Source organism: Festucalex cinctus, chromosome 12, assembly GCF_051991245.1.
Source record: "Festucalex cinctus isolate MCC-2025b chromosome 12, RoL_Fcin_1.0, whole genome shotgun sequence".
Lineage (NCBI taxonomy): Eukaryota > Metazoa > Chordata > Actinopteri > Syngnathiformes > Syngnathidae > Festucalex > Festucalex cinctus.
In genome coordinates, this window is record NC_135422.1 from 17,583,225 (window position 1) to 17,608,798 (window position 25,574).

At 39.0% G+C, this 25,574-nt stretch overlaps 2 protein-coding genes across 10 annotated transcripts in view; one reads left to right on the plus strand and one right to left on the minus strand.

The window, feature by feature from the left end:
* The window catches only part of rmnd1 (required for meiotic nuclear division 1 homolog), a 33,382-nt gene extending 8,338 nt beyond the window's left edge, over positions 1–25,044 (minus strand). For 4 of the 9 annotated variants that reach the window (XR_013287544.1, XR_013287542.1, XR_013287541.1 and 1 more), the window contains exons 1-12: positions 24,844–25,044; positions 23,811–24,269; positions 23,609–23,714; positions 23,013–23,088; positions 22,742–22,781; positions 21,646–21,746; positions 21,455–21,561; positions 20,005–20,069; positions 19,838–19,914; positions 18,787–18,907; positions 18,591–18,707; positions 17,999–18,066 (exon numbers count right to left, since the gene is read on the minus strand). Coding sequence is in view for 5 of the 9 variants with exons in the window: in XM_077538749.1 (XP_077394875.1) it covers positions 18,034–18,066; positions 18,591–18,707; positions 18,787–18,907; positions 19,838–19,914; positions 20,005–20,069; positions 21,455–21,561; positions 21,646–21,746; positions 22,742–22,781; positions 23,013–23,088; positions 23,609–23,714; positions 23,811–24,221 (1,254 nt within the window). In the remaining 4 variants the exon portion in view is untranslated. Of the gene's footprint in view, positions 1–17,504; positions 18,067–18,590; positions 18,708–18,786; positions 18,908–19,837; positions 19,915–20,004; positions 20,070–21,454; positions 21,562–21,645; positions 21,747–22,741; positions 22,782–23,012; positions 23,089–23,608; positions 23,715–23,810; positions 24,270–24,843 lie in introns of those variants that run through there. The other 5 variants (XM_077538751.1, XM_077538752.1, XM_077538749.1 and 2 more) reach the window with 5 other exon arrangements.
* On the plus strand, positions 2,620–16,354 carry akap12a (A kinase (PRKA) anchor protein 12a). Its single transcript, XM_077539243.1, has 4 exons — positions 2,620–2,715; positions 6,045–6,135; positions 6,225–15,830; positions 15,924–16,354. Exons 1-3 carry the CDS (start codon positions 2,620–2,622, stop codon positions 15,824–15,826), a joined length of 9,789 nt encoding a protein of 3,262 aa, XP_077395369.1. The 3' UTR covers positions 15,827–15,830; positions 15,924–16,354.
* Positions 25,045–25,574: the final 530 nt, after the last annotated feature.

Sequence of the window (25,574 nt, forward strand, 5' to 3'; positions counted from 1 at the left end):
TGTGCACACTTGTGCAACAACGTTATCTTAGGTTTTTTTTTTGTTTTGTTTTGTTTTTTTTACTTTTATTTTTACAGTTGTGGGAATTATTGTAATGTAGAAAAATGTTCCCAAGATGTCTCAAAAATCTGTTTGAAGTTGGAATGGCTTGAATCGGTCAAGAAATGTGGTTGGAGATAAGTAAACGTGGTAAGGCAGCATTTAGCTGTTATGCTGCAAACAATTACCAACCGAAATCTGCTAAAACTTCACCCTCCTCCCCCATATCCTTAATAAAAATAAATACAAATAAAAACAATAAATCAATGTCACAGTGCATTATTTGTTATTTTCCAAACCAACTTTATTTTGTTTCTTTATTTTTAAATGTTTGAACATGTTCTAAAAGTCTTTGGTTAACGTCCTTAATGTTGTGAAACTCAATTTTGTTTTTTTTCTCTCTCTCTCTCAGCTTCTTGTTAGCTGTTGTGTCTGTGATTATGTGAAGCTCATGAGTTGCCTTGTGGTGCTATCTATTGAAGCTGCCCTGCCTAAAAATGTGTAATATATCTTAATATATCTCTTAATTTGGGAATCTGGGGAATGTGATTAAATTTAAAAAAAAAAAAAAAAAAAAAAAAAAAAAAAAAAAACGTTCCCAGGATGGCCTAAATGAGCTGTTTGAAGTAGAAAGGTTTTTAAATCGAATCTGTGGAGAGTGGAGGAAAATGTGTAAAAAAAGACAAAAAAACAAAAAACAAAACAAAAACAAAAAACAAAACAAAACAAAAAGATTGATTCTGTAATTTTGTTGTAAAAATGTGTCGTTTTGGCAATGTAGGAATTAGGAGTGTGACGATATATTGATATTGCGATAAATCGTGATACTCTGTCACCCGATTGATTATCGATACGACTACGCAAGTTAGGGATGTAACGATAACAGCAATATCGCGATATCGTGATATAAAAACTGCCACAATATGTCGTCGTGGCCATGTCACGATATTAAAAGTGGCACATCTGTTCCAAAATAAAGTCAGGCTGATTTCAATTTGTGCAGTTGTAGCACCCTCTGGTGGCTAGTTTTTCAGTGCAGTTTAATTTTTTCAAGGCATGTTTTGGCCCTTCTATGTTTAAAATCCACGCTAATGGTCAGATGAAGGGCCACGTCATGTGCTTGTGAACCAAGTTAATATGAAGAGGAACTCAATGTGTGCGTGCATTAGCAAGTAAGTGCCTCAATATTAAGTGTTATTAGAGATTGTAGGTTGTTTATAATCATTGCTGTAATGTACAAAAGCACAATATTGTCTTTTTTTTTTTTTACAATATTGTGACCTTTTTTGTATCGACAACCTCCCACAATATCGTGATAATTATCGTATCGTGACCTTCATATCGTGATCAGCTTTGCAGTATCAGCCGATACCGATACCATACTGATACCTACGTTTTTTTTTCCCTCAACATGAAAAAACTGTCCTGCCATTGGTTCAGAGCATTCAAGGGCCAATAGGATATCTTAGATCGGCATGCAGTGAACATGTCACATATCAGTGAATGTCGTGCACGAGCAAGACACAAGATGCTGCATCCAAAATCCTATATTAGTGTTGGAATTAATGGTATCGGCATGTTACTTGTGAGTACTCACCGATACCGATATCACTGTTTTAATGCAGTATCGGCACCCCTGCCGATACCAGTATCGGTATTGGAACAACACTAGTTTTAATATTGTGTTTCGGTGATGGTACAAAAAGAAACGATTTTTTCATTGAAAAAACATCCGTTTATTTTCTTGAGTAGTTTTCTGGTGGTTTTATAACCTGACCAATATATCGATAATCGCGGTATCGTCATATCGTGAGATAATCGTTATCGTGAGCCTTGTATCGCATACCGTATCGTATCAGAGGTTCCCACCCCGAGCACGAATTATTAGAATGTGGGAAGAAAAAAACTTCCCAAGATGTTCTGAAGAAGTTGAACTGTTTAGAAGGTGGAATAGCACGTCCCATTCACTGAAAAGTTTTTTGTTTTTGTTTTTTTTAGGGCAAAATGTCAATTCTGAGAAAATTGTGCCATTTGAAAAACTGTCGCCCGACGGAGGTAAATATGTGAAAGTTGGAATCAGTGAGGAAAAATGAGGACGAAAACTGACGGAATAAAAAAATGGTTTTCTGTGTCGAAAACGCGAGGACAACTTGTGAGCCAGCAGAGGATCTTTCAAGCAGCTGATCGACTCGTCAATGTCCACTAGAAAAGCAAAACCAAAATACGAGCATCGTCAAATCCAATCAGGCACATGCTAGCGTTGCTAATAATTGCGCATTCCCCCTCTCTGCCGTTTTCTCAAAACAGCCGTGTTCCGACAGCAAAGAGGAGCGTGACAGCTCGCTGCTTCATGTGACCCCCACAGCGCTCTCGCTCCTCTTCCTCCCCTTCCTCCCCACAATCCCTCCCTCACCTCCCGCGTCCAAAAAGACGCCGGCACGTCCAGCTTGCAGCATTTTGCCCGCCACCGCTCCGCGCCTCAGGGAATTAAGTCATTTGCAGCACCTTTTTTTTTTTTTTTTTTTTTTTTTTTTTTTTTTTTTTTTGTGGTGACTGGTGGGGTACGCGGCTGTGTAAGAAATGGGGGGCGCGCAGTCCGCGTTTGCAGAAGGCGAGCCAGGCCAGGACGCTGCAAAGTGTGGCGTGGAGGATGTCCAACGTTGTGATGAGGAGAAGGTACACTTTCAAATACAATTGAAAATATGTCTTTACGAATAAGTTTCCTCAATTGTTGTAGTTACTTCCTGGAAATGTTAAATTAGGGATGCACGATAAGGCTATTTTCAACCGATACCGATAAACCAATAATTTAGAAGTGCCGATGTCGACCAACCAATAAAAACTGATAACTGTTTGCAAAATGAACTTGAATACAAATTTACTTTCGAGTCCTACTAAAAGTCTAACAAATACATTGAAACATTGTATAAACTTTGCACAATGTTTCAATGTATGTAAAGCACCATGAAGCTGAATTGTATTGATATGAGCCACAACCACAACAGATGGACCAAAGTGGCATGTCTATAATTATTGCTGGATTTCTTTATTATCTGGTTTATCTGTATGAAATCAAATTGCCGATAATTATCGGCAGATTTCTCTATTATCTGGTTTATCTGTTTGACGTCAAATTGGTCCATAATTGCAGATAATTATCGGCCACCAATATTTTCGTGCATCCCTAGTTATTTTGTGTGAAATTTCCATCCAAATCGGACCATGTAGGGCAAAAATGTATTTTGTTTACACATCTTGTCCAGATTCTGTCCTACATTTAAACTAATTGATAATCCAAAAGTGGGAGGAAAAGTCTTGCAGGTGAAGGAAATTCAATTTCATGATACATTTACCCTATTAAAAATGATCAGCAATACTGATTTTGTTTTTACTTTATACAAAATATGAATATTGGGGGAGGAAATATGAATATTGTGTTGTACCCTATCATCGGGTGCTTTGCTACTTTATTGATACACGCATGTAATATTGATTAGGGATGGGCGAGTACTGATACCAGGCTGAAAATGCAATGTTAGGATATTTAGGTTTTTCTTTCAAATTATCTGTCATTGTTTTTTGGAGGACATTTATCTGTATCATGATGTATTGTTATCTGCTTTGATAAAATATCAAAACATCAACATATTATATATATATATATATATATATATATATATATATATATATTAGTGCTGTCAAACGATTAAAATTTTTAATCTGATTAATCACACTTTTTAATTTTGATTAATCACGATTAATCAGCTAAATTACTTGCATATTTGCCTAATATAAAATAAATACAAAATACTGTAATATTTTGACATTAAAACATTTTATTATCTGAATGTCATTTGCAAACATTGATTAAATGCATGTACGCAAATGCATGCACGCGTTGTATTGCTCAAAACATAACAGCATCATATCAATTGGGTGCAATTCAGCAATTATTAATTAATTAAATGCAAATTACTTTTGTTTTATCTAAAGTCCCGTCGGGGTGTTTTTTAAAGCAAAATTTACCACCGAGCTCACCAACTGGAGTCACCCCGCTCATTTTGGAACAACAGGCGTAGGAAATGCCGTGCATTGACCTCATCACTGACCTGCGTAGCCTTTAGGGGTGTGCTCAAAAAATCAACACGGCAATATATCGTTGCGGGCCTCATTACAATACATGTATAGATACGCAGGCGTCAGAATCGATATTGCTCATTAACTTTAAATAGGCAGTTAACGTTTGCCTTTGCAGCTGGCATTGTACCTAAAAAATAAAAACCAGTAGGGTCTTTGAAGTTAATTGCCTTCAATTAATACAAATAGCTCACCAGTGATTGGACACTGTGTCTTGCTAAGAAAAATTAAAGCAGAGGAAGAATATCAACATTTATTTACTTATAAACTTAACTTGGCACATTTCTTAATGTACCAATTATCGTATATTTTGTTTAAAAACGAAATAGAATGTGTTGCATCAAAAAAATGCTGTTTTTATTTCCCCAAATATTTCAAATTAGAACATTTTAGAGCTGTAATTTTAATACTTTGATATTTTTGCTCATATCGGCTTATGCCTATTAATAAATGTTCCCGGTGTGTCTGTGAAAGCTGCTCCTTGCTCTGCAGTGCGTGCACATTTAGACCAGGCATGCCACAAGGTGGTAAACCAGAAGAGCTGCTAACAAAAATACTTTTGTCAGTCAGCATAACAAACATATCCTTTAGGCATACATATGACTGTTATTATAAAATGCAAGAAAATTAATTAATTTGTAATATATCAGAATACGTATCGCCTTGAAGATCAAGTATTGGGATACATATGTATCGCGATACGTATCGTATCGTTACCCCTGTATCGTGATACGTATCGTATCGTGTGGTTTGCGGCAATACCCAGCCCTAGTAGCCTTCAATGTAACCATCCGCGGTTACGTCCAAGGCTCAAGCGCTGTCAAAAAAAAAAAATAGTGCGATTAATCTGCGTTAATATGTGATTAATGTGACATTTTTCTGTGATTAATTGATCTATTAACGCTTTAACTTTGACAGCCCTAACATATACATATATATATATATATATATATATATATATATATATGTATATAAAAATATTTTATTATTATTTTATTTTTATTATTTATTATATTCTTATTTTACACACACATATATATATATATATATTATATATATATATGTATATATATATATATATATATATATATATATATATATATATATATATATATATATATATATATATATATATATATATATATATATATATATATATATATATTAGCCCAATATATCAGTTATTTCTGATTTTTTGTTTGTGTGCGATGTTAAAATATCACGTGATATCGAATCATGGGTCACTTAGTTTTCCTTTAGTGCATTTTAGTCAAATGCTTATTCACATAGCCACGCTTGATGCGTCCTTCACATCAAATTGAATGTGATATGATATATTTTAACAGCTTTAGTTTGGAAACAAAGAGCCACGTATTTGCCAAGGGACAAAATTTCCTCTATAATGCACTTATTTGAAATGAGCATGTAACATGATTAGAGAAGACAACAGAACAATTCTCAAGACATTTTTTTGTTCGTTTGTTTCTGTCATGGTTAAATACACCATTATGGAGAAGCTTTTTAACCTCGTTAGCTAATGCTTTACCCCATTAAAAAACTGAAAATAGTAACAGTGAAGCACATAATTACGGCTTGTCAAATGACAGTTATTTACTTGCATTCCTTCACAGAAAATGAGTTTTAGTGTTTGAATATTATTGCTTGATTTGCTTCTGGCTTCTTACATTTAAATAAATCATAAAAAATAATATATATAAGAATAAATACAAAGGCAAATTCACTTTGAAAGCCCTCATTCCTGTTCAAAATGGAGAGCTCACTGAAATCGAGTCACGTCATGAACCCGCACAATGACGACTTACAAGGGTCACATTTTCACATTTTGGGGTTTTGTGCTTCTTTTGCAGCTTCTCAAAAAGAACGGGCAAATTGCTGCAAAGTCCGACACCCCGTTGGAGGAGGTCGATGTTATCGGTGAGGATGACACTGACGCCGGAGGTAGGCAGTACTCAACCGAAAATGAGTCCTAATAAACACATAACTGATCTGATTTAATGTGCCTTCCTTCCTTGCTATCATTTCTTAAGCTGCCGGGCTTTTAGAAAAGCCCTCTAAAGAAGTGGCGGCAATACTAGAAAACGTTGTTGTGAATGAGAAAGAGTCATTTAAAGAAGCCAAGAAAGAAGAAAGGAAAGAAGAAGAAATATCCTTTGATGCAACTGAAGTTGAAGCAAAACAAAATGACGAGAGCTTTAAGACGTTCTTCAGTAAAGTTGGTTTGAAGCTCACATTGAAACAAGGCTCCAGAGACCACGGTGAGATTAAAGAAGATGGCCCAGAGGCCAAAAACCCTGCCGACCAAACCCGTGATGACGGAACCCAAGTGGACACAGCACGTGAGAGACAAAATGAGGATTCAAAATGTCCGAGTGAGGGAGAAGCAGCCGTCCTAAAAGATTCCCAGAACGAGACAGACGAAGAATGGACTCACCTCGACACTCCATCCGAACAGGAGCCTTCGTCTCCCTCTAGTGCCAAAGAGGACGTGACAATGTCACCCATTAAAAAGTTTTTCACCACGGGAATCTTCGCCGGATTTGCGAAGAAGAGGATGTCGTTGGAAGACGAGACCATGACAAGAGAGCTGGTTCTACAGGAAGCCGGGGAGCCCGCAAAGGAAACCACGCAAAACCAACAGGAGGACACGGGAAATACTGCAGTAGCACTAGCAGATGGATGCCAGGAAGAAAATCCATCAGCAAACACGATAAGCGAGCCTGAAGCCCCCAAAGAGTTTGAGGACGTTCCGTCGAGTCCTCTGAAGAGGGTTCTCTTGAGCTCTAGTCTCATGAAGCTCAAAAGGCAAAAAGATGCAAATCCGTCTTCGTCCAGCTCAGACCAGCTTTTGTTGCAAACAGACATGGCACAGAATGACAAAAGTCCTACACGACCTGCAGGAACAACCGTGGCAGAGGAGGAGAGTCCGTGGGCCACCTTTAAGAAACTGTTATCTCCCAAAAAGCAAGTGAACAGGTCCGCCTTCAACAATGAAGATGTGCAAATCGGGCTGCCCAAAGACGAACTGAAGCAAAGTGAAGGAGTTGACATTTTAGAGTGCAAAGTGGAAGAGGGCCAAAAGCGGAAAGATTCGGCCATTTCCTGGGACGCTGTTTTATGTGAGACAAGTCACACAGCTTTGGTCTCTGATGACAAAACATCAACTGATGATGTAAATGATGCGGAGGCAGTAGTAGTAAATTATGACGACAATGGTGATGCTTTAGCTTCTACTCAAAAGGGAGGCGCCACTCCACCTGAGGGCAATGTAGAGTCAGCTTGGACCGCCTTCAAAAGACTCATGAGCCCAAAAAGGAAAGCCAAGCCTGTGGACGAAAGGCAACACAGTCCTGAAACTGATGAAAACTCCTTTTCAGCTAAGATTTTCCCAGCCTGGAAAAAGAGAAAATCCGTCTCAAACAAAGACCAAGAAGCAACTTCGTGTGAGGGGGATCAGGAGCTCGGCCCAGGTGACCCGAATTCCGAGATGCCGGCTGTTGTTCCCTTGTCCGATTATGACAACATCGAGACAGAAGAACCAATAGAAACCGTGGTCGAGAGTGCAACATCCATAAAAACAGATGTTGAACTCAACCAAGACTTCCTCCCTGAGGTGACAGAAGAAGCCCAAACTTTGGATAACGTGCAGACCGAAGAAACCCAACACGATGTTGGTTCATCAGAAAATGAGGCCACAAATGAAGACCAGGTCATCCTCACAGAGTTCAGTGGAAAAGCGCTGAGTGATATTCTGGAGGAAGGTGAGATTACAGTGAGCACCACAGCAGACGATCTGATCGAGATCACATCGCAGGCCGTCACCGCACCACATTCTGTGGATGTTCGCCCCGCCGACGATGGCGATATGATCTCTGTGCTCTCCCAGCTGTCAGGACAAACATCAAGTGCCACCACACTGGCCCTGGCAGAATCCCAAGTCCAAGAAACAGAAGATATTATGCAGCAGGTTGTTGAGAGCATCTCCACTATCCCAGAGGCAAACCTGCTGGCTTCAGACCAAATAGTTTCTTCTGCCTTATTTGACACACTTGGAACATTTGGAGAGGATTCACAGCTACCTGAAGTCCAAAAATCAAACGCACCCACCACCAGGACAAATCTGGTTGTACATGAAATGGACGCAGCAATGGGTATAACAGAGTCCTCCGAAGTCAACACAACCACAGAAATTACAACTCCAATTTCAACAGAAGAGTTTGATACCAAGGAAATTATATCTCCTATTCCTACAAAGGCACTCGAGACCAAGGAAATTACAGCTACAATTCCTACAGAGGAGCTTGACACTGGGGAAATAACACCTCAGATTCCGACAGAGGAGCTCGAAACCACGATGACACCTCCCGTTCCAACCGAGAAGCTCGATACCCAAGAAATCACCCCTCCCAGTCCAACCTCCGACCTCGACACCAAGGAAATCACACCAACCATTCTTACTGAGGAGTTTGACACCAAGGCAAACAAACCCTCTACCAAGGGGCTCGACAATAAAGAAACCACTCCTCCCACTTGTACTGAGGAGCCTGACACTGAGGAAATTACACCTTTCATTCCCCCTGAGGAACTCGACATTAAGGAAATCAAGCCTCCCTTTCCTACAGAAAGGCTCGACACAGGGGAAATTATACCTTCGATTACTACCTGCAAAACCAGAACCCCAATTCAAAGTGAGGAACTTAACACAAATAAAATCACACCTCCCTTTCTTAGAGAGGAGCTTGACAACCAGGAAATTACACCTCCAATTCATACAGAGGAGCTCAATACCACAGAAACCAAAACTCCCATGCCTACCAAGGAGCTTGACACTTGGGAAATTATACCTCCAATTCGTACAGAGGAGCTTGCCACCAAGGAAATCAAAAGCCTTATTCGTACCAAGCAGCTCGGCATTGAAGAAATCACACCTCCTGCTCGTACTGAGGAGCCTGACACTGAGGAAATTACACCATCCATTCTTACCAGAGAACTTGGCACGGAGAAAATCAAGTATCCCATTCATCCAGAAGAGCTCGACACAGATGCTCCATTTATTACTGAGGAAATCAGAACCCCAATAAAGACAGATGATCTTAACACAAAGGAAATCATGCCTCTTGTTCTTACAGAGGAACTTGACACCCAGGAAACGACGCCTCCCATTCCTATTGAAGAGCTCAACACCCAGGAAATTACACCTCCAATTTCTAAAGAGGAGCTCGACATCAAAGAAATCTCACCTCCCAGTCCTATCAAGGGACTCGACAAAGAGGAACTCAGACTTCCTATTCCTACAACCAAGGCACATGAGACAGAAGAAATTTCACCTCCACTACCAACAGAGGCACTTGACACCAACGAAATAAAACTCCCAATTCATACAGAGGATTTGCACATCAAGGAAATTCTAACATCCATCCGCACTCAAGAGCTTGATCCCGAGGAAATCCAACCTCCTACTTCTACCGAGGAGCATGACACAGAGGATATTACCTCTCTCATTTCTACCGAGGGGTTCAATATTGAGGAAACCAAGACTCAATTTCTTACTAAGGAGCTTGACACCAATGAAATCACAACTCCTATTCCTGCAGAGGGGCTCAGCAGTGAGCAATTCTCACCTCAAATTCCTATCCAAGAACTTCCCACCAAAGAAAAAACACCTCCCGTTCCTACCCAAGTGAGTGACACAGAGGAAATTGTTCCTCCAATTCCCACTGGAGAGTCCAACACTGATGAACTTACACTTACCATTCCTACCAAGGAGCTTGACATCGAGGCAAGTAAACTTCCTATTCCAACCGACGAGTTTGACTCCAAGGAAATCACACCTTACATTCTTATCAAGGAAGTTGACACAAAGGAAATTTCCCCTCCCGTTCCAACTGAAGAGCGTGACAGAGAGGAACTCATACCTCAAATTCCTACTGAGAATTTTGATGCAGTGGAAATTATGCATCCAATTACAACCCATGAGTTTGACATCGGGGATACTTTACCTTCAATTCCGATCCAGATGTTTGATTTAAAGGAAATCCCACCTCAGCTTTATACCGAGGAGCTCGACACAGTGGAAATGACCGCAAATAAAAAGGAAGATAGCAACCTTCCCAAGTCAGAATACAATCTCAATGAATTAGACAGCTTCGACGACATTCCTGAATTTGTGGACTGCCTCACTGATATCAAACAAGGGCAGTATTCAGAGCAGCTGTTGGAAAGTCAAGATGTTAGAACAGAAGATGATCTAGAAGATCTGGCAAGCAATCCACATGAAACAGAAGCCTCCAAAGTAGACAGTGTGTGGTCAGGTGTCTCTGTATCTATGGCAGAACATGAAAGTGGAGATGGAGGTAGTAGGTATTTGTTGGAACCTGTTAAACAATTTATGGAAGAGGATTCCATTCCTGTAGTGGATGAGTTGCAAAGGTCAAAAGATGTACAAGACGACACAACAAATTTACAAGGGGATGTTACAGCAGACACAATAACTAATGAACCAGAACTGGAAACAATTGTTCATACTAACCTTAAGGAAACAGCCGCAGAGCAAGACATTCTACACTTGGAGGAACAGGAAGTCAAAGTAACATCAGAAAAGGTTCCAGAAGCCATTACAGAGGAACTGGAGCCAACAATGGAGATTTTATCTGAAGCCAGCTTGAATCCTGTTTATGTTTCAGGAGCACAAACAGATGTCCTGGATTTGCAGGAATGCAGTCTTCAACTTGCTGAATATGAAATCCTTTCTGAGAAGGTTGTGAGTGAACTCAAGGACACGATAGAGGTCCTGCCCGAAATCAGCATTGAACCACAAAACAAAGATGTAGCAAAGACACAAGTGGATACATCTATAGATGAACTTATTAAAGAAATAGAAACTGTACAAGCAAAACCACTAGAATCAGAGAAAGTAGAAGCGAAATTTGTAGAAAAACACGACCCTCCGTCGGAAGACGTGAATGACAAGAACATGCCTCTGCTGGAATCAAACGTTGAGACAGAAGAAAAAGATCAGAAAACTCCAAGTGACACCCAAATTGAACTCATAAAAGAGGACGAAGACATACTAGTAAGAGACCTGTCAGTTAAAGCCAAAGAAATATCACAAAGTATACTTGCAGAAGTAACCATGATTACTGAAGTCAAAGACAGACCTGTGCCTCTTACTGAGGACAAACCGGTAAGCGAAGACCAGAGGGCCAATGCTGAACTTAGTCCCGAACAGGAGGTAGTACAAGAATCATGTATAATATCAGATGAACACAAAGAAGTAGATGGTTTCCATCCACATAAAACCATGACTGAAGAATTTGAAGAGAAGATGGCACATCAGTTTCAAATTCCTTCTGAGTCAGCTAAAGTTGAAGAGGTGGAAGTGGATGCATCTGAAACTGAACTAGTGAAAGAAATAGAAGGAACACAATCTAAACAATCACTCACAGAATCAGGTGATACCAAAGAAGCCATTGTTGCAAAAGAAAAGATAACGGGAGAACTCAAAGAAGATACTGTGCGTTTTCCTGACGTCCAAACAGAGAGTGACCAGAAAGCAGGGGATGTAGTCAAAACTGAATTGGAGGGAGAAAAAATAACAGAAGGTATTGCTGAAGAGACAACAGCTTCAGTTGAACTGAAAGAGAAGCCCATGCGACTATGTGAAATGAATGTGGAACCACTGGACAGAGGAGAGGAAGCAGTGAATGAAATAGATGACATAAAAAGCTCTGAAGCTTTAGCATCAGAGAAAACCAATGCGGAATTACTTCAATCTGAAGAAACCACTGAAAGCATTCTAGTAGAGGAAATTCTTCCAAGTGAAATCAAAGAGGAAGCAGAACCACTGTATGAAGTGGCTCCAGAGCCACAGAACAAAGACCGGAATCAAGTAACTGATTTGACAGATATTATGGCAAAGAAAACTGAAAATACTGAGAATGAAGCAATGAAATGCAGCTCTGAATCAGAGGTAATGCCAGTTGTAAGTGCAGAAGTTCAAGAGCTGGAAGAAATTACTGCAGTAGAGACAGAAACAGTGGAGGAGGTGGCTTTGTCTGGACTGGGGGTCACTGATGAAAGTATCATACGGACACCTCCAAAGGAAACATTAGTAGAGGAAATTACAAAATCACAAACGGAGGACCAAATTGCTTCCAAAGGAGAGCAAACCAAGCCTCAACCGGATCAGGCTTTAGACAGAGAGGAGGATCCAGAACCAGAGAACACAGCTGATGACCAGCTGCGAGATGTTATGAAGGGGGAGAAAGATGGCACACAAGTCACAGAAGCACATGTATCCTTACACCAGGAGGAAAAAAGTTGCGCTCAGATCCTTGAAAAGGTTATTCATGAAGAAATCTCTGAAGTTTGTGGAAATCTTGCAGACAAAGTCACATTTGAGGCACATCCAAGTGATACGGAAACCAGAACTGAGGGAGAAAACTGTGACATACCAGATGTGGAGATGTCAATTGCTACAGTTGAGCACGCTGTGGTGGCTCAAGTGACCATGTGCCATTTTAAAGAAGTCTCAACTTCACTATCCAATCTGATTACCACACCATCTGGCATTCAGGAACCACTACTGGGCTCTGTAGAAGCAGAATCTACAGAAACTGCTGTGACTGAATCACAGATGACGGCAGATGACTTGGCAGAAACGGCACAGATGAGCAACGAGGCTGTGATGATGCATGTGCCAGCGACAGTGATGGAAGACAACAACAGTATTCAAGTACAAGTCGTTCATATGGACATCACATCAGCAGAGAGGAGTGTGGATCAGATGCTGGAGGTTGGGGTAAGAGAAAAAGGAGTCATTGACGCGTGTAACAGAAATATTGAAGAGGTTGAAATTGTTTCCGCATCTATGGGTGTTGAGGAAGTAATGCATGAGGACTATGCGGTGATGTGTCATGAGATCGTTCCACATGTAATGGAGAACCTCCTAGAGACCTTGGAGCAAATGGTCTCAAAAGAAGCAAAAGAAGTTGAATTTGGGACAGGTGATGGATGTATGGAATTAGCAGAAAAGGAGCTTGCTTGCCCAAGTGAGAATTTAGCAGAGGCCAAACATCAAGAAGCTACCCCACAAGGTTTAGAGGTCCCTATACATCAAGAGAGTTTGGAGGAGAAGGAGGATGCCACTTGGGTCCTGGAAGCAGAGGAGCTAATGGCTCTAACTGATAAAGTTGGTAAAGCACCGGTAGCAAATGAAGAACCCTATCCCCAAACAGATAGATATAGCGACACAGAGCCAACCAAGGAAGGCGATCAAACCCTAGTAGTGCAAGATTCCTTACGTCAAATGGATCCATTTGACTGTCAAAAAGAAAAAGATCTAACTGAAGGAGTTCAGTCACCAGAACCCTTATCCCAAATAGATTTAGATGAGTGCCACGACACAAAATCAACTGAGAAAGGTTTTCAGACCCCAAAAGGAGAAGAACCACTATCCCAAATAGATAGAGAAGAACTGTCCCGACTAAATCTTCTTGCTGAGCTTAAAACAACAGAGCAAAGTGAGGCGAGTCTTCAGGCCATTCTGGCAGGGGACTCGGTAGTTTCAGTTGACAGCCATAAGGAGACAGGAATAACTGGGGAAAATGTTCAGGTACAGGAAACAGAAAAGCACTCATGTCCAACAAAGCCAGATAAGAACCAAAAATTAACCAAGGAGAGTTGTCAGACACCAAAAGCAGAGGAGTCTATATTCCAAAAAGAGTACATGAAAGACCAAAAACAGGAGGCGCAAGCAGATAAAAATATTCAACCTCCAAAAGAGTCCACTGACACCCCGAAACAGGGAGAGATGTTAGAGAAAAATATTCCGGTAAGAGTAAACCAAGAGCTCCTACCCCAAAAAGAGTCCACAGAGAACCAGATAAAGATGGAGCTATCAAAAGACCATGACCAGGCAGGAGAAAACAAAGTGCCCTTACCTCAAAAACAGATGACCGAAATCCAGATGGAGATACAGGAGAAATACGTTCAAGCAAGCGAAACACAAGAACCCATACCCAAAAAACAGTCAACAGAAACCCAGAAACAGATGGAGCTATCAGAAGAGAATGAGCAAGCAAGAGAAAACAAAGAGCCTATCTTCAAAAAAGAGTTCACTGAAAACCAAACACAGATGGAGGTACCAGAGAAACATGCTCAGGCAAGAGAAAACCAAGAGTTCCTACCTCCAAAAGAGTCAACCGAAACTGAGAAACGAATGGCGCTATCAGAAGAGTATGACCAGGCAGGAGACAGAGTGCCCTTACTCCAAAAAGAGTCCACCCAGATCCAGAAACAGATGGTGTTATCAGAAGAGCAAGACCAGGAAGGAGAAAACCAAGTGCCCTTATCTCAAAAACAGTCGACCAAGATCCAGATGGAGATCCAGGAGAAATACCTTCAAGCAAAACAAACACAAGAACCCATACCTGAAAAACAGTCAACAGAGACCCAGAAACAGGTGGAACTATCACAAGAGCATGAGCGAGCAAGAGAAAGGTATGATCAGGTGGGAGAAAATCAAGTGCACTTAACCCAAAAAGAGTCTACCGAGACCCAGAAACAGACAGAGCTGCAAGAGGAATATGTTCAGGCAAGTGAAACACTACAGCCAATACCCCCAAAAGAGTCAACTGAGACCCAGAAACAGATGGAGCTATCAGAAGAGCATGACCAGGCAGGAGACCGAGTGCCCTTACTCCAAAAAGAGTCCACCGAGATCCAGAAACAGATGGAGCTACAAGAAGAGCATGGCCAGGCAGGAGAAAACCAAGTACCCTTACTCCAAATAGAGTCCACCGAGACCCAGAAGCAGACAGAGGCACCAGAGAAAAATACTCAGGTAAGAGAAAACCAAGTGCTTTCACCGCCCAAAGAGCCTACTGAGACTAAGAAACTGACAGAGCTACTAAAGGAACATGTTCAGTCACATGAAAACCAAGAGCCCCTACCCCAAAACGAGTCCACTGAGACCAAGAAACAGATGGAGGTACCAGATGAAAATGTTCAGGTAAGAGAAAACCAAGTGCTGCTACCCCATAAAGTGTCCACTGAGACCCAGAAACAGCCAGAGCAAACTGAAGAATGTGTTCAAACCCCAGAAATGGAAATGACTTCATTCCCAAAAGAGTCTGCCATCGGCCAAAAACTGTCAGTTCAGATGAAAGAGACCTCTGAAGTGGCAAAAGAACTGGATTCCACTGGGATCACAGTGACCACTGAACCTCCAGTTCTTTTGGATTCTGGCCTCCAAACAATTAAGACAGAAGCAGCAGTTGAAGAAACTGTAGCCACGACAAATGAAACACTCAACTTACAGGCAACAGAAACATCACAAACTGCACAAAAACCAGAAACCGAGGCTCCCGTCAGAGAAGCAGATGACGAACAGGACATATGGACGGACGCAAAGGAAGAGATGGAAATTCAAGAGGAAAAACACGTGTCGGCGCCTCAAGATGAGAGTCCGCGGCATGACGACAGCCAAGGGACAAAAACAACGCATGCCGAGGAGTCCAAGACGGTGCCAAATCCCGACCGCCAGGCCGAAAGTGAGAGCGAAGGTGACGATTTTACCTTTGCACTCGACGATTCCAAAACAGAAAGTGTTGCGGCAATGGAGTGCGATTAAGCAGGTACGTTTTATTCTCTTCTTTGAAGTAATTGGCTTGTGCAAGACTCCTAACGACAATGCTGCACTGTGTTCTCTATTTTCTCTTACTTTCAAGGTTGCTTTGATGGCCCAGAAAGTCACTGCGGCAGAGGATACAATGTCATTTGCAGTCTCATTTGGTTTACTCGTCATACCATTATCATTTTATGCCATTTTGTTTGGTATTTAAACATGAAAGGACTGACAACTGACAGACTGAAGTAGACAATGACGATTCATTAAGACGCTGTATTGCGCTTCATCGTGTATATTACTTATATTACCCTCAAACTGCAATAAGTGTGAATAGCAGCATGAATAGAGACCACATTGACCCAGTATTTGTTGATATTGCACACAGCAGAAGGTGTTTATTAGGAATTCCAGAGAGGAACACGTCCTGCGCACGCTAAACACTTTTCTTGGTTTGCTTGATGTATCGGCTACATATTGACATATTTGGACACAAATGCTGATGTCATGTGGTGGTGTTGAATAAAGAATAAAAGAGGAAAAAAAGTCCGGTCATCTGTTAATGTATTTCATTCCTCGGTGGACATTTTTTTTAACCCATTAACTCATTCACTCCCAGCCATTTTCACAGATCAACCCCCTTCACTCCCGGCTGTCTTACTGGATTTTAACTGATTTTGCAAGGCCCACAGAATATTGCGTTCTATTGCTATAAAAACATGGAACATATCAAAAGAAAGATTAAAGTTTCATTAGGAAAAAAAATATATATTTAATATATTAAATATTTAGTATTTTTCTTAGAATATAGCTATGTTTAATCAGTTTTCACAAATCTATTTAGAATTGTGAGTAATTTACCTTTTTTTCAACATGGCCCTGGTTGATCTCTTATACTCTGCAGTCACCTGCTGGTCGTTTGTGTAATTACCATTTCTGCAACCGTCCTTTACAGTTGAGAGGCTGAATCAAAGCCTTCTGTATGCTCTAGCATAAAAACTCCTCCAAAAAAACGTCTAAATACGTCATTGGGACACGTAACACATTAAAAAAAAAAAAAAAAAAAGTTTCTAAGTTATTGGGAGCAAATGACTACCCTTTCAACCAATCCGTAAATCAACACACCAAATATATATATCCATCCATCCATCCATCTTCTTGACCGCTTATTCCTCACAAGGGTCGCGGGGGCTGCTGGCGCCCATCTCAGCTGGCTCTGGGCAGTAGGCGGGGCACACCCTGGACTGGTTGCCAACCAATCGCAGGGCACACAGAGACGAACAACCATCCACACTCACACGCACACCTAGGGACAATTCTGAGCACCCAATTAACCTGCTAAAAAAAGGAAATTAGTTTTTATATATATAAATATATATATATATATATAATAAATAATTTCCTTTTTTTAAATCTCTTTAATTTGTTTAATCTCATAAATCATTTTATAAAAAAAAAAAATCTCTATAAAATCATACAAAAATAAAAACAACTTATATAATAACATTTACAATAATTCAAATAAGAAGTTAATTTGAATTAAATGATTAATTAGTATAAATTACAAAAAAATTCAATCACTTTTCACTAGAGGCACCTAACTTGAAATTTTAGGTCGCACTTTCTTTGCTTTCCACTGCATTAATGATAAACACTTTGACAATAAGCGCAGAAACTACCATAATCTAAATTCACATTTTATTGTTCAAGTTATGACACAACATAAACACAATCAACAAGTCATGCATCTTAAATGCTAAAACTACAAATGTAATCTTTCGGATGATAGTGCTTGTATTATAAGCAAAGTTCATGTTCCCCGCATGTTGCGGCGGTCACGTGCAGAATTTTGCAGTTCCTGAAATATCCCAGCCAGGTGAACTTGTGCATCCGTTGATCCAGCAAATATTATTTTTTATTTTTTGCGCTGTAACGTGAACTCATTATCAGGATTTGCCTCCTCTGGCACAACAGCTTATCCAAGGAGAACGTAATCGCTGATAGTCCTTTTCGTCATTGTTCTGTGAGAATTTGCGCAATCACCCCCGGCGAGGCGTCTTTTTCATCATGCACATACGCCAATCACAGAGGCCATTTGTGATGGGAGACAACAGCTGCTCTCGCGCAGCGACACAAGGGCTGACAAGTGCGGTTGTTGCTTCCAAATATCGGACGTACCTGAACACAGCACGCATGTGGAGTTTCCCTGCTGCTCAGAAGATCATTCTCACCACTTCAAACAACACCTATGAGAGAACAAAGTATATTTGTACCCGTTTCCGTTTTGCAGCAATTAGCATTAGAATACAGCTAAGTTTCATCATTATTCACATTCCCGTCGAAAACACTGTCAAAAAGAGCTTGTTGCAACATGGCCCTGGCTGATCTCATACCCAGCTGCCACCTGCTGGCCGTTTTTGTAATAACTACCATTGCTTTAAGCAAACTCTTCATATCAGAAGCTGCATCAACGCTTTCTGTTTGCTCTTGCATTAAAAAAACAAAAAACAAAAAACACAAAAAAAACGTATTAATACGTTTTTTGGCAGTGAAGAACAAAGTATTAAAAAATATATTTACATGTTTTGGGGTTTAAATGAGTTAAGGCTGACTTCCCCTTTAAACATCACCTCAAACTGCAATGTAAGTCCGGATCCAACTGAGCATGCGTTTCCCTTGCTTGCCAAAAAGATGCATCATCATTGAGTTATCCACCAGTTACGCTACGTGATGCGCTACGCGATATGACGCGATGTGCGACGAAGCTCACTTCGATGGTGATGAGGATGACGATCATCCACTCCAGCCTCAAGCTGTGCTTTTCGCTCAGATGGCTCCTCATCAGGTCCGTCAGCTGCGTGCAGTGCTCCAGCTTCTCGTTCACAACCTGCGGCGGCGCCATCGGACAATGTGAGATCGAGCGCGAATATTGTTATCGTTGTGGTTATTTTTACAGTGGGGGTCACCTTGACCCGGCGGTTGATGCTGAGGAACTGGCAGGTCTTGTCGTAGATCTTCTCCAGGTTCGCTCGGTCCCAGTAAAAGTCGGGCGTGAGCAGGAGGTCGGAGCTCAGGTTGATGCAATGGCTGACGACAAAAACAACATTTCAATCTACAGAGGCCTCAAAATTGAACCATGTGGGACACCATAAGTCAGTGGGGCAAGTACAGGACTCAACACAAACATCAATCATTATACAAAAAAAAAAACCTTCATTATACAATAATTATTACAACCATGTCCAGATCATATTTGTAAATGGAAATTACTTCTCATACATTTTTATCTGGTTAAATTAAAAATAAAATAAAAATAAAAATGATATATTTTTCCTTTTTATACAATTTGTCTTTCTTTTAATTAATTAAAAAAGTAATTGAAAAGCATTATAACAAATAGTCTACATGTAGATCTATAATAAACTTTGAATATTTTTTATATTATTTATCATATTTATTTTATTTATTCTGTGTTTTCTTTTTAATTTTATATACAAATTTTATTATTGGGAAAAAAAGAACTATTGGGAAAAAAACTGCATAATGCGCATTTCATCTTTATTAGACAATTTTTAAGTAAAAAATATAAATTCAATCATTTTTTATTTGTATTTTTAATTTAATAAAGTAATTGAAGATATTAGCAAATGTACATTTATACATTTTTCATATTTAAAACATTTAGTTAAAATATTAATTACATTTTGATTAAATATATATTCATTTTTTAAAAGTCCACAAGAACCAGGTTGAACTTTTTACTAATAGTATTTAATCAACATTACAATACAATATTACTATGATTATATATATATATATATATATATATATATATATATATATATATATATATATATATATATATATATATATATATATATATATATATATGAAAACAATTGCATTTAAAAAAAATAAGTAAATCATTTGCAAGTTGCAGCTAATAATCTCCAACTGTGCTCTTGTTGTCCAGTGTGACTGTCTTAAGTGCATTAAAGGCTCACGAGGACAATTCACCGCAACGTGAAGAGTTCGCCGATCTTCTGCATGACCTCCGCTGACGACAACTTGACTCTTGTGCCCGACTTGAGTGTCTGAAAAACAAAAACAAATGAGGCGCTTGACTGCTCGAATTACACACTCCACTGACGCACACACTCAATTATTTTGAAATGCGCGCGTACCTCTGGGATCGACTGAATGGACTCCACAAAGTCATCGAGCGACACCTCCCATATGGCCAACTTGACTGGAGCCAGCAAGCGACGCAAAAGAGTCCAGAAAAGCACACGTTAAACACAATCAACCTCAGGACACTTCATTAGGCACATCTGCACACTAAAACACGGGTCACCGGCGCCGCCCTATCGCGCGGCCAGCAAAATATTACAAACGGCTCTCAGTGCACTTATATAAACGCCATTACAGTAAACAAGCAAAAAATAGGTCAAATCACTTGTTGCCCCAGCCACTGTCCTGTGCTTGTCCTGACCTCCCCACTTTCAAAAAAAGAACTCAAAACCCATCTGTTTAAAGTTGCTTTTAATGTCTAATGTTTAGTATTATGATTTCTTACATTTTTGTACTGATTTTATTATATGTAATGAGTTTATGTGTTGGACTATTTCTTTTTTTAAGCCTTTTGTACTGATTTTTTTTTTCTTGGACTATTTGTTAAGCGTCTGAGTATTTTGAAAAGCGCTATACAAAATAGATGTATTTTTAATATCTGTATTATTAAATGTTTTCGTCACTTGTTTCAGGGAAGCTCATTCCACATCGGCAAAAAATAAATAAATTCTTAGATTTTAATTACTTATGAATATTTAATTAAAGATTTGGAAGGGTGCAGGGGATATGCCAAAATCACCAAACAGTTGAGTATTGCATATTTGTGATTCGGAACCCACAATTGGCTGATTTAAAAAAGGTTTTTCTATATTTTATTTATTTGCTTTTTGGTGTATATTTTTCCACCCAATTTTTTTTTGTGTGTGGAAAAAGCATCTTGATTGTTTAGCAGCAGTTTTTGAAGAATTTTGGGTTAAAGAAAAACATTTAAAAAAAATACCCCAAAAAACAAAACGAAAATAAATAAAATATAGAAAACCCTTTTTTAAATCAGCCAATCGTGGATGCCAAATTGCAAGTATGTGGGTAAAAATAGTAATAATAAAAAAATACTCAAATGTTTGGTGATTTTGGCATATCCCCTGCACCCTTCCAAATATTTAATTAAATATTTTATATTTGTTTGTTTGTTTTTAATGTTTTTTCTTTAACCCAAACAAAAAAATATATATATATATATTAAAAAAAAAAAACACCCATTGCAATGAATTGGATGGGGGATATATATTTTATTTAGAGATGCAACAACTAATCAATTAATCAGCAATTAAGTGATCATCAAACTTATCGACAACTATTTTGAACAAACATGTCGGAGTCCAACAAATAAATAAAATTTAGTTGAGGATTTTCTGCACGGTTGAATTAAAATATCATGTTTTTGAATTAAGGGATGTTTTTTTTTGTTTTTTTTAATAATTCATGAACCAATGATTAAAAAAAATCTGTTAGTTGCTGCCTGAATGAGCTGCATATATTTTCCAAAGTGACATCCCGTCTCACCTGACAAGCACAGCGCGTTGGAAAAGGCAAACTTCTCCAGAACGGCGTCGTGTTGCTCCAAGTGCTTGCTCAAAACAAAGTTGCCGTGCTCCAGTTTTGTGTTTCCCCTGCGCGGAAGAAGACGACGGCACGACAACCACAAAACATTTCAATAAAACGCGTCCGTTACGACGTGACGCCGACTCACTCACTCGCCGTACGTGTAGTTGATCTCTTCGTTTTCCCAGTGGACCAGCGCCACTTCGTACGGCTGACTCTCGTGACGCTCCAAAATCCGCAACACCTTCTTCAGCTCAACGACAAGATGTTGGGAATATAGATTTATGATTGGGGTTGCTAAAATTGAGGTTTCGCATTTTTTTGGGGGGGACTTTTTTTTTCAAGTTGTTGGCTTAAAGTGACAAATCATACTGATAAATACCATTTAAGCAAACGTCAAAATAGGCCTGAATATAAAGTACATTTAAAATGCTAAAAAAAAAAAAAAAATGCTAAAAGGGGAAAATTTCACCAAATCTGCATGATTTAAGAAAGTATTGTGTAAAATATTTTACATCGAAATTTGAACAAAAACCAAAAAAAGGCAAATATTGTTTGATTTTAGAGTTTAAATCAAAACAATAGGCAGACATGCAATTAGAATTTTTTTTTAAACATTTTGCATTAACACATTCACTGCCATAGACGGCTTTAGGCGTCAAAGATTCATTTTTTTTTTTTTCCTGCACACGCAATAAAACAATGTGCAAAAAGCTTTTTCGTTATGCATCAACTTGGTATTAAAGCAACAACAGTAAATTGCAGCGTTTACTACACATAGTTAAAAAAAAAAAAAAATCAACTTTTGTGTAGTCTCCAAGAATATTCAAAACATGCGGACATCCAACATCCAACACATTCACTGCCATAGACAGTTTTAGACGTCAAAGATTTTTTTTTTGTCCTGGACTGGCAGTGAATGAGTTAATTAAAGCAAATATGAGATGATGTTTTGATATTTTTAAATAAAAATTAGTTCTCAAACATTTTATCTGGTTAAATAAAAGGTTAAATATATTTTTCCTTTTTATACAATTTGTCTTTCTTTTAATTAATTTAAAAAGTAATTGAAAAAGCATTATAACAAATACAGTATACATGTAGATCTATCATAAATTTTGAATATTTATTGAGTTAAAAATCACAAGTATAAGGTTCTGTATTTTCTACATAATTTTATATGCAAATTTCATTATTGAAAAAAAGACAACCATATTGAAAAAAAAAATTGTGAGATGTTTTGATTACCATTTTCTCTTCCACATTCCAGAAAACCACGGAGCCTTCTCTGAAAATTGAAAAAGTATTTAAATTGAGAGAAATTTACATCCAGTTCCCAGGTGTCTAAACAATCCAGAAATTTAAATAATAATGTAAAACAATAATAATAATAATAATAATAATAATAATAATAATAATCTAAAAGAAAACATTTCCACAATATGTCCTCCTCAAAGTGATCACAACATTTCGACGCCGACAAAGACAACATTGAGGTCAATAAACGGCGCGAGTGCACCTGAAGAAGAAGATGAGAGAGCCATCGTCTGCTTTGGCGCTCACGTCCGGACTAATCACCAGCACGTTGGACGCATCTGAAATGTGGGGACGTTTTTGTTTTTTTTTTCAATTCATTTTTTCGACAAAAATCAACTCACTCAAAATTTGAATATTATTGAAGTACTGTTTGTTCTGTATATCATTCCAAATCCGAGAATAAACACGAGACCTACTTGCGTTGTAGTATAGGGCAGTATAAGATCTGCAACTGATACATCTAGTGGTGAATGTTGATATTACAACTTAAAACTACAGACGATGCATATTCACAGTTTGGCACTCACAACTTCATGTACTGGCAGATTTCTTTTTTTAATTTTTGTCTACCCATTTCTACCAGCTTTAGTGAAAATATATACTGAATGTTTAGCAGCGTATTTTGAAAATATTTTTGGGTTTGCAAAAAAAATAAAAAATAAAAATTGGGGACTTTGCTTGAGTTTTATTTTAACCTGCACACATTTTGGGAGATTCATGAGAGATTAATTTTTTAGGGATTTTATGCTAATTTTATTTTAACCAGCCCGATTCTGGGATGTTTTTAAAATGTCTTACCTCGAGGAAAGTCCACTTCAGGAAAGCCATGTCGTGTCAGGTCAAGGCTGAGCGTGGGCAGATTGTATTGGTCCGCTGTTGCGAAGGCAACACATTGCATCATGTCCTGGGAAGGCAAGCGCGCCAAAAAAAAATACAAAACGCGTGAATGGATTCTTGAAGAAGGTTCCGTGCGTGTGAACGTGAAGGAAGGCTGGCTCACCATGTCCTGATCCAGGAAAGGCTGATTGGCTCTGGAAGGTTGTTTGGTTCTTGGCCCTTTGGGAACTCGTTTCCCAGGCGCTGTCATTGGTTTTAAAGTGGGTTTTAAAACGGACTTGACCAGACTTGATGCGTACAAACGCTTCTGTTGGCATCTGTTTTGGCAATTCATGAAAAAGACACATCTTGGACTTTTCAATCCACTTACAGTAGACGAAAAAAGGTGCCTTGGAGGTTCCAGCTTGAGCTGAGGTGCGTTTAAGGACCACCTCGTCCGGAGACCAGAGGACGATGATGAGCGAGTCGTTAATTTAAAGTCACACTTGTGTGCTTGAGTACGATGAAAATGACAAGCTGAGGTGACAAAATTCCGTGGGGCTGTTAGTTTAGCCCACAAAGTCCGCAGAAGCATTGTTTTTGTTTTTTTTCCCCTCCTCCTTCAAGGTTGTTTGCTGAAACACTACAAGGGGACACAAATGCATCATGGGGCGTTTATGGAGATGCTCATACTTGTGCTAGCCAACAACAATTATTTACAGTACATTACTTCAATGCAGAATTTATTCAGAACTTTTTATGTTTTCAAGCTCAAGCTTCAATATTTTTCTGGTGCGGGACGCAACATCATTTTGCTGTCTGGCACGAAACTTATGACAGAAAGGTAACTTTTTTTTGTTTTGTTTTTAATATTGGTGAATAAATTCTTTGGAATTAAATAACGACAGGTAAGTGTTATCAGCAGGTGCAATTACAGTCAATTACAGTGCAAGCAATACATTAAAGTATTACTTTAAATTAAAAGCTATAAGTTCGGAAATTATTGCTCTTGGAATTTTGGCTCAAGAGTATTTTTTAATATTTAGGAACCGCTTTTACTACAGCTACAGTTTTTTCCCTCCTTGGGGACAACTCTAATTTGCACAAGTGCGTGTTTGGATTTTATGAATGACAAATAACGTAGCGCAAACTGGTTAGTTAGCATGGCGTGCAAAATAAAGGAAACATGAATCCTAAAACGGTGCTCGGCTCGCTACCTGTTATTCCGTGAATAGCAGCAAATGGCTAACCAAGCTAATTGGCTCGCTCGACGACGGGGAAATCATGACGAAGGGTCGTCACCAAACGACATGTACGCGCTAAAATATGAACGTTGAAAAAGAACAAACACCGGTACAGTAACTGTCGAAGTTGACCACCTGGGAAAGGTGTCTGTTGCCAATAAAGTTTTTTTTCAAGGGATACTTCCTGTTTGGTTTGACGTCAATTTCATTACACGCACTGACCTGTATATAGGACTGGATAGTCGATAGCCCATACACAGCAGTGCAAGCCGTTGAAGTCACGGGGCGGCCATCTTGTTACTCCCACCTCGCGAGCAAACGGTTACGTTATATGTAAAGATGACGCAATAACAGCTCGAAAAAAAATAAAAACAATAATAATAATAAAAAACTACAAAAAGTGGACAGTATGTGCTGCTTTGAAGACCAAATATACACGTTTCCTCCTGTACTAAACATCATTAAGCATATAATGTATACATGTATTTAAGGCAAGTTGTAAAATGGCTGAAGTCCTCTTGTTTATATTTAATAAATTTAAAACACCATAAATCACGCTGTTTCTACTAAGTACTATCTTAAACATTCTTAAATTTTGCTACTGCAAAATGTATAGAATCGTATGCCGAACAACTTTTCTTGGGAGGAGCAATAAGGCGGCCTTGCGACCTCAAAATTCTTGGCCTAGCGGCTATCCAGTCATA

What these genes read in the sequence shown, in the direction of transcription:
- akap12a (XM_077539243.1), top strand. Translation starts at nt 2,620, where the DNA reads ATGGGGGGCGCGCAGTCCGCGTTTGCAGAAGGCGAGCCAGGCCAGGAC. An exon ending in AACGTTGTGATGAGGAGAAG is followed by an intron (nt 2,716 to 6,044) that starts GTACACTTTCAA and finishes CTTCTTTTGCAG; the next exon opens with CTTCTCAAAAAGAACGGGCA. An exon ending in GGATGACACTGACGCCGGAG is followed by an intron (nt 6,136 to 6,224) that starts GTAGGCAGTACT and finishes TCATTTCTTAAG; the next exon opens with CTGCCGGGCTTTTAGAAAAG.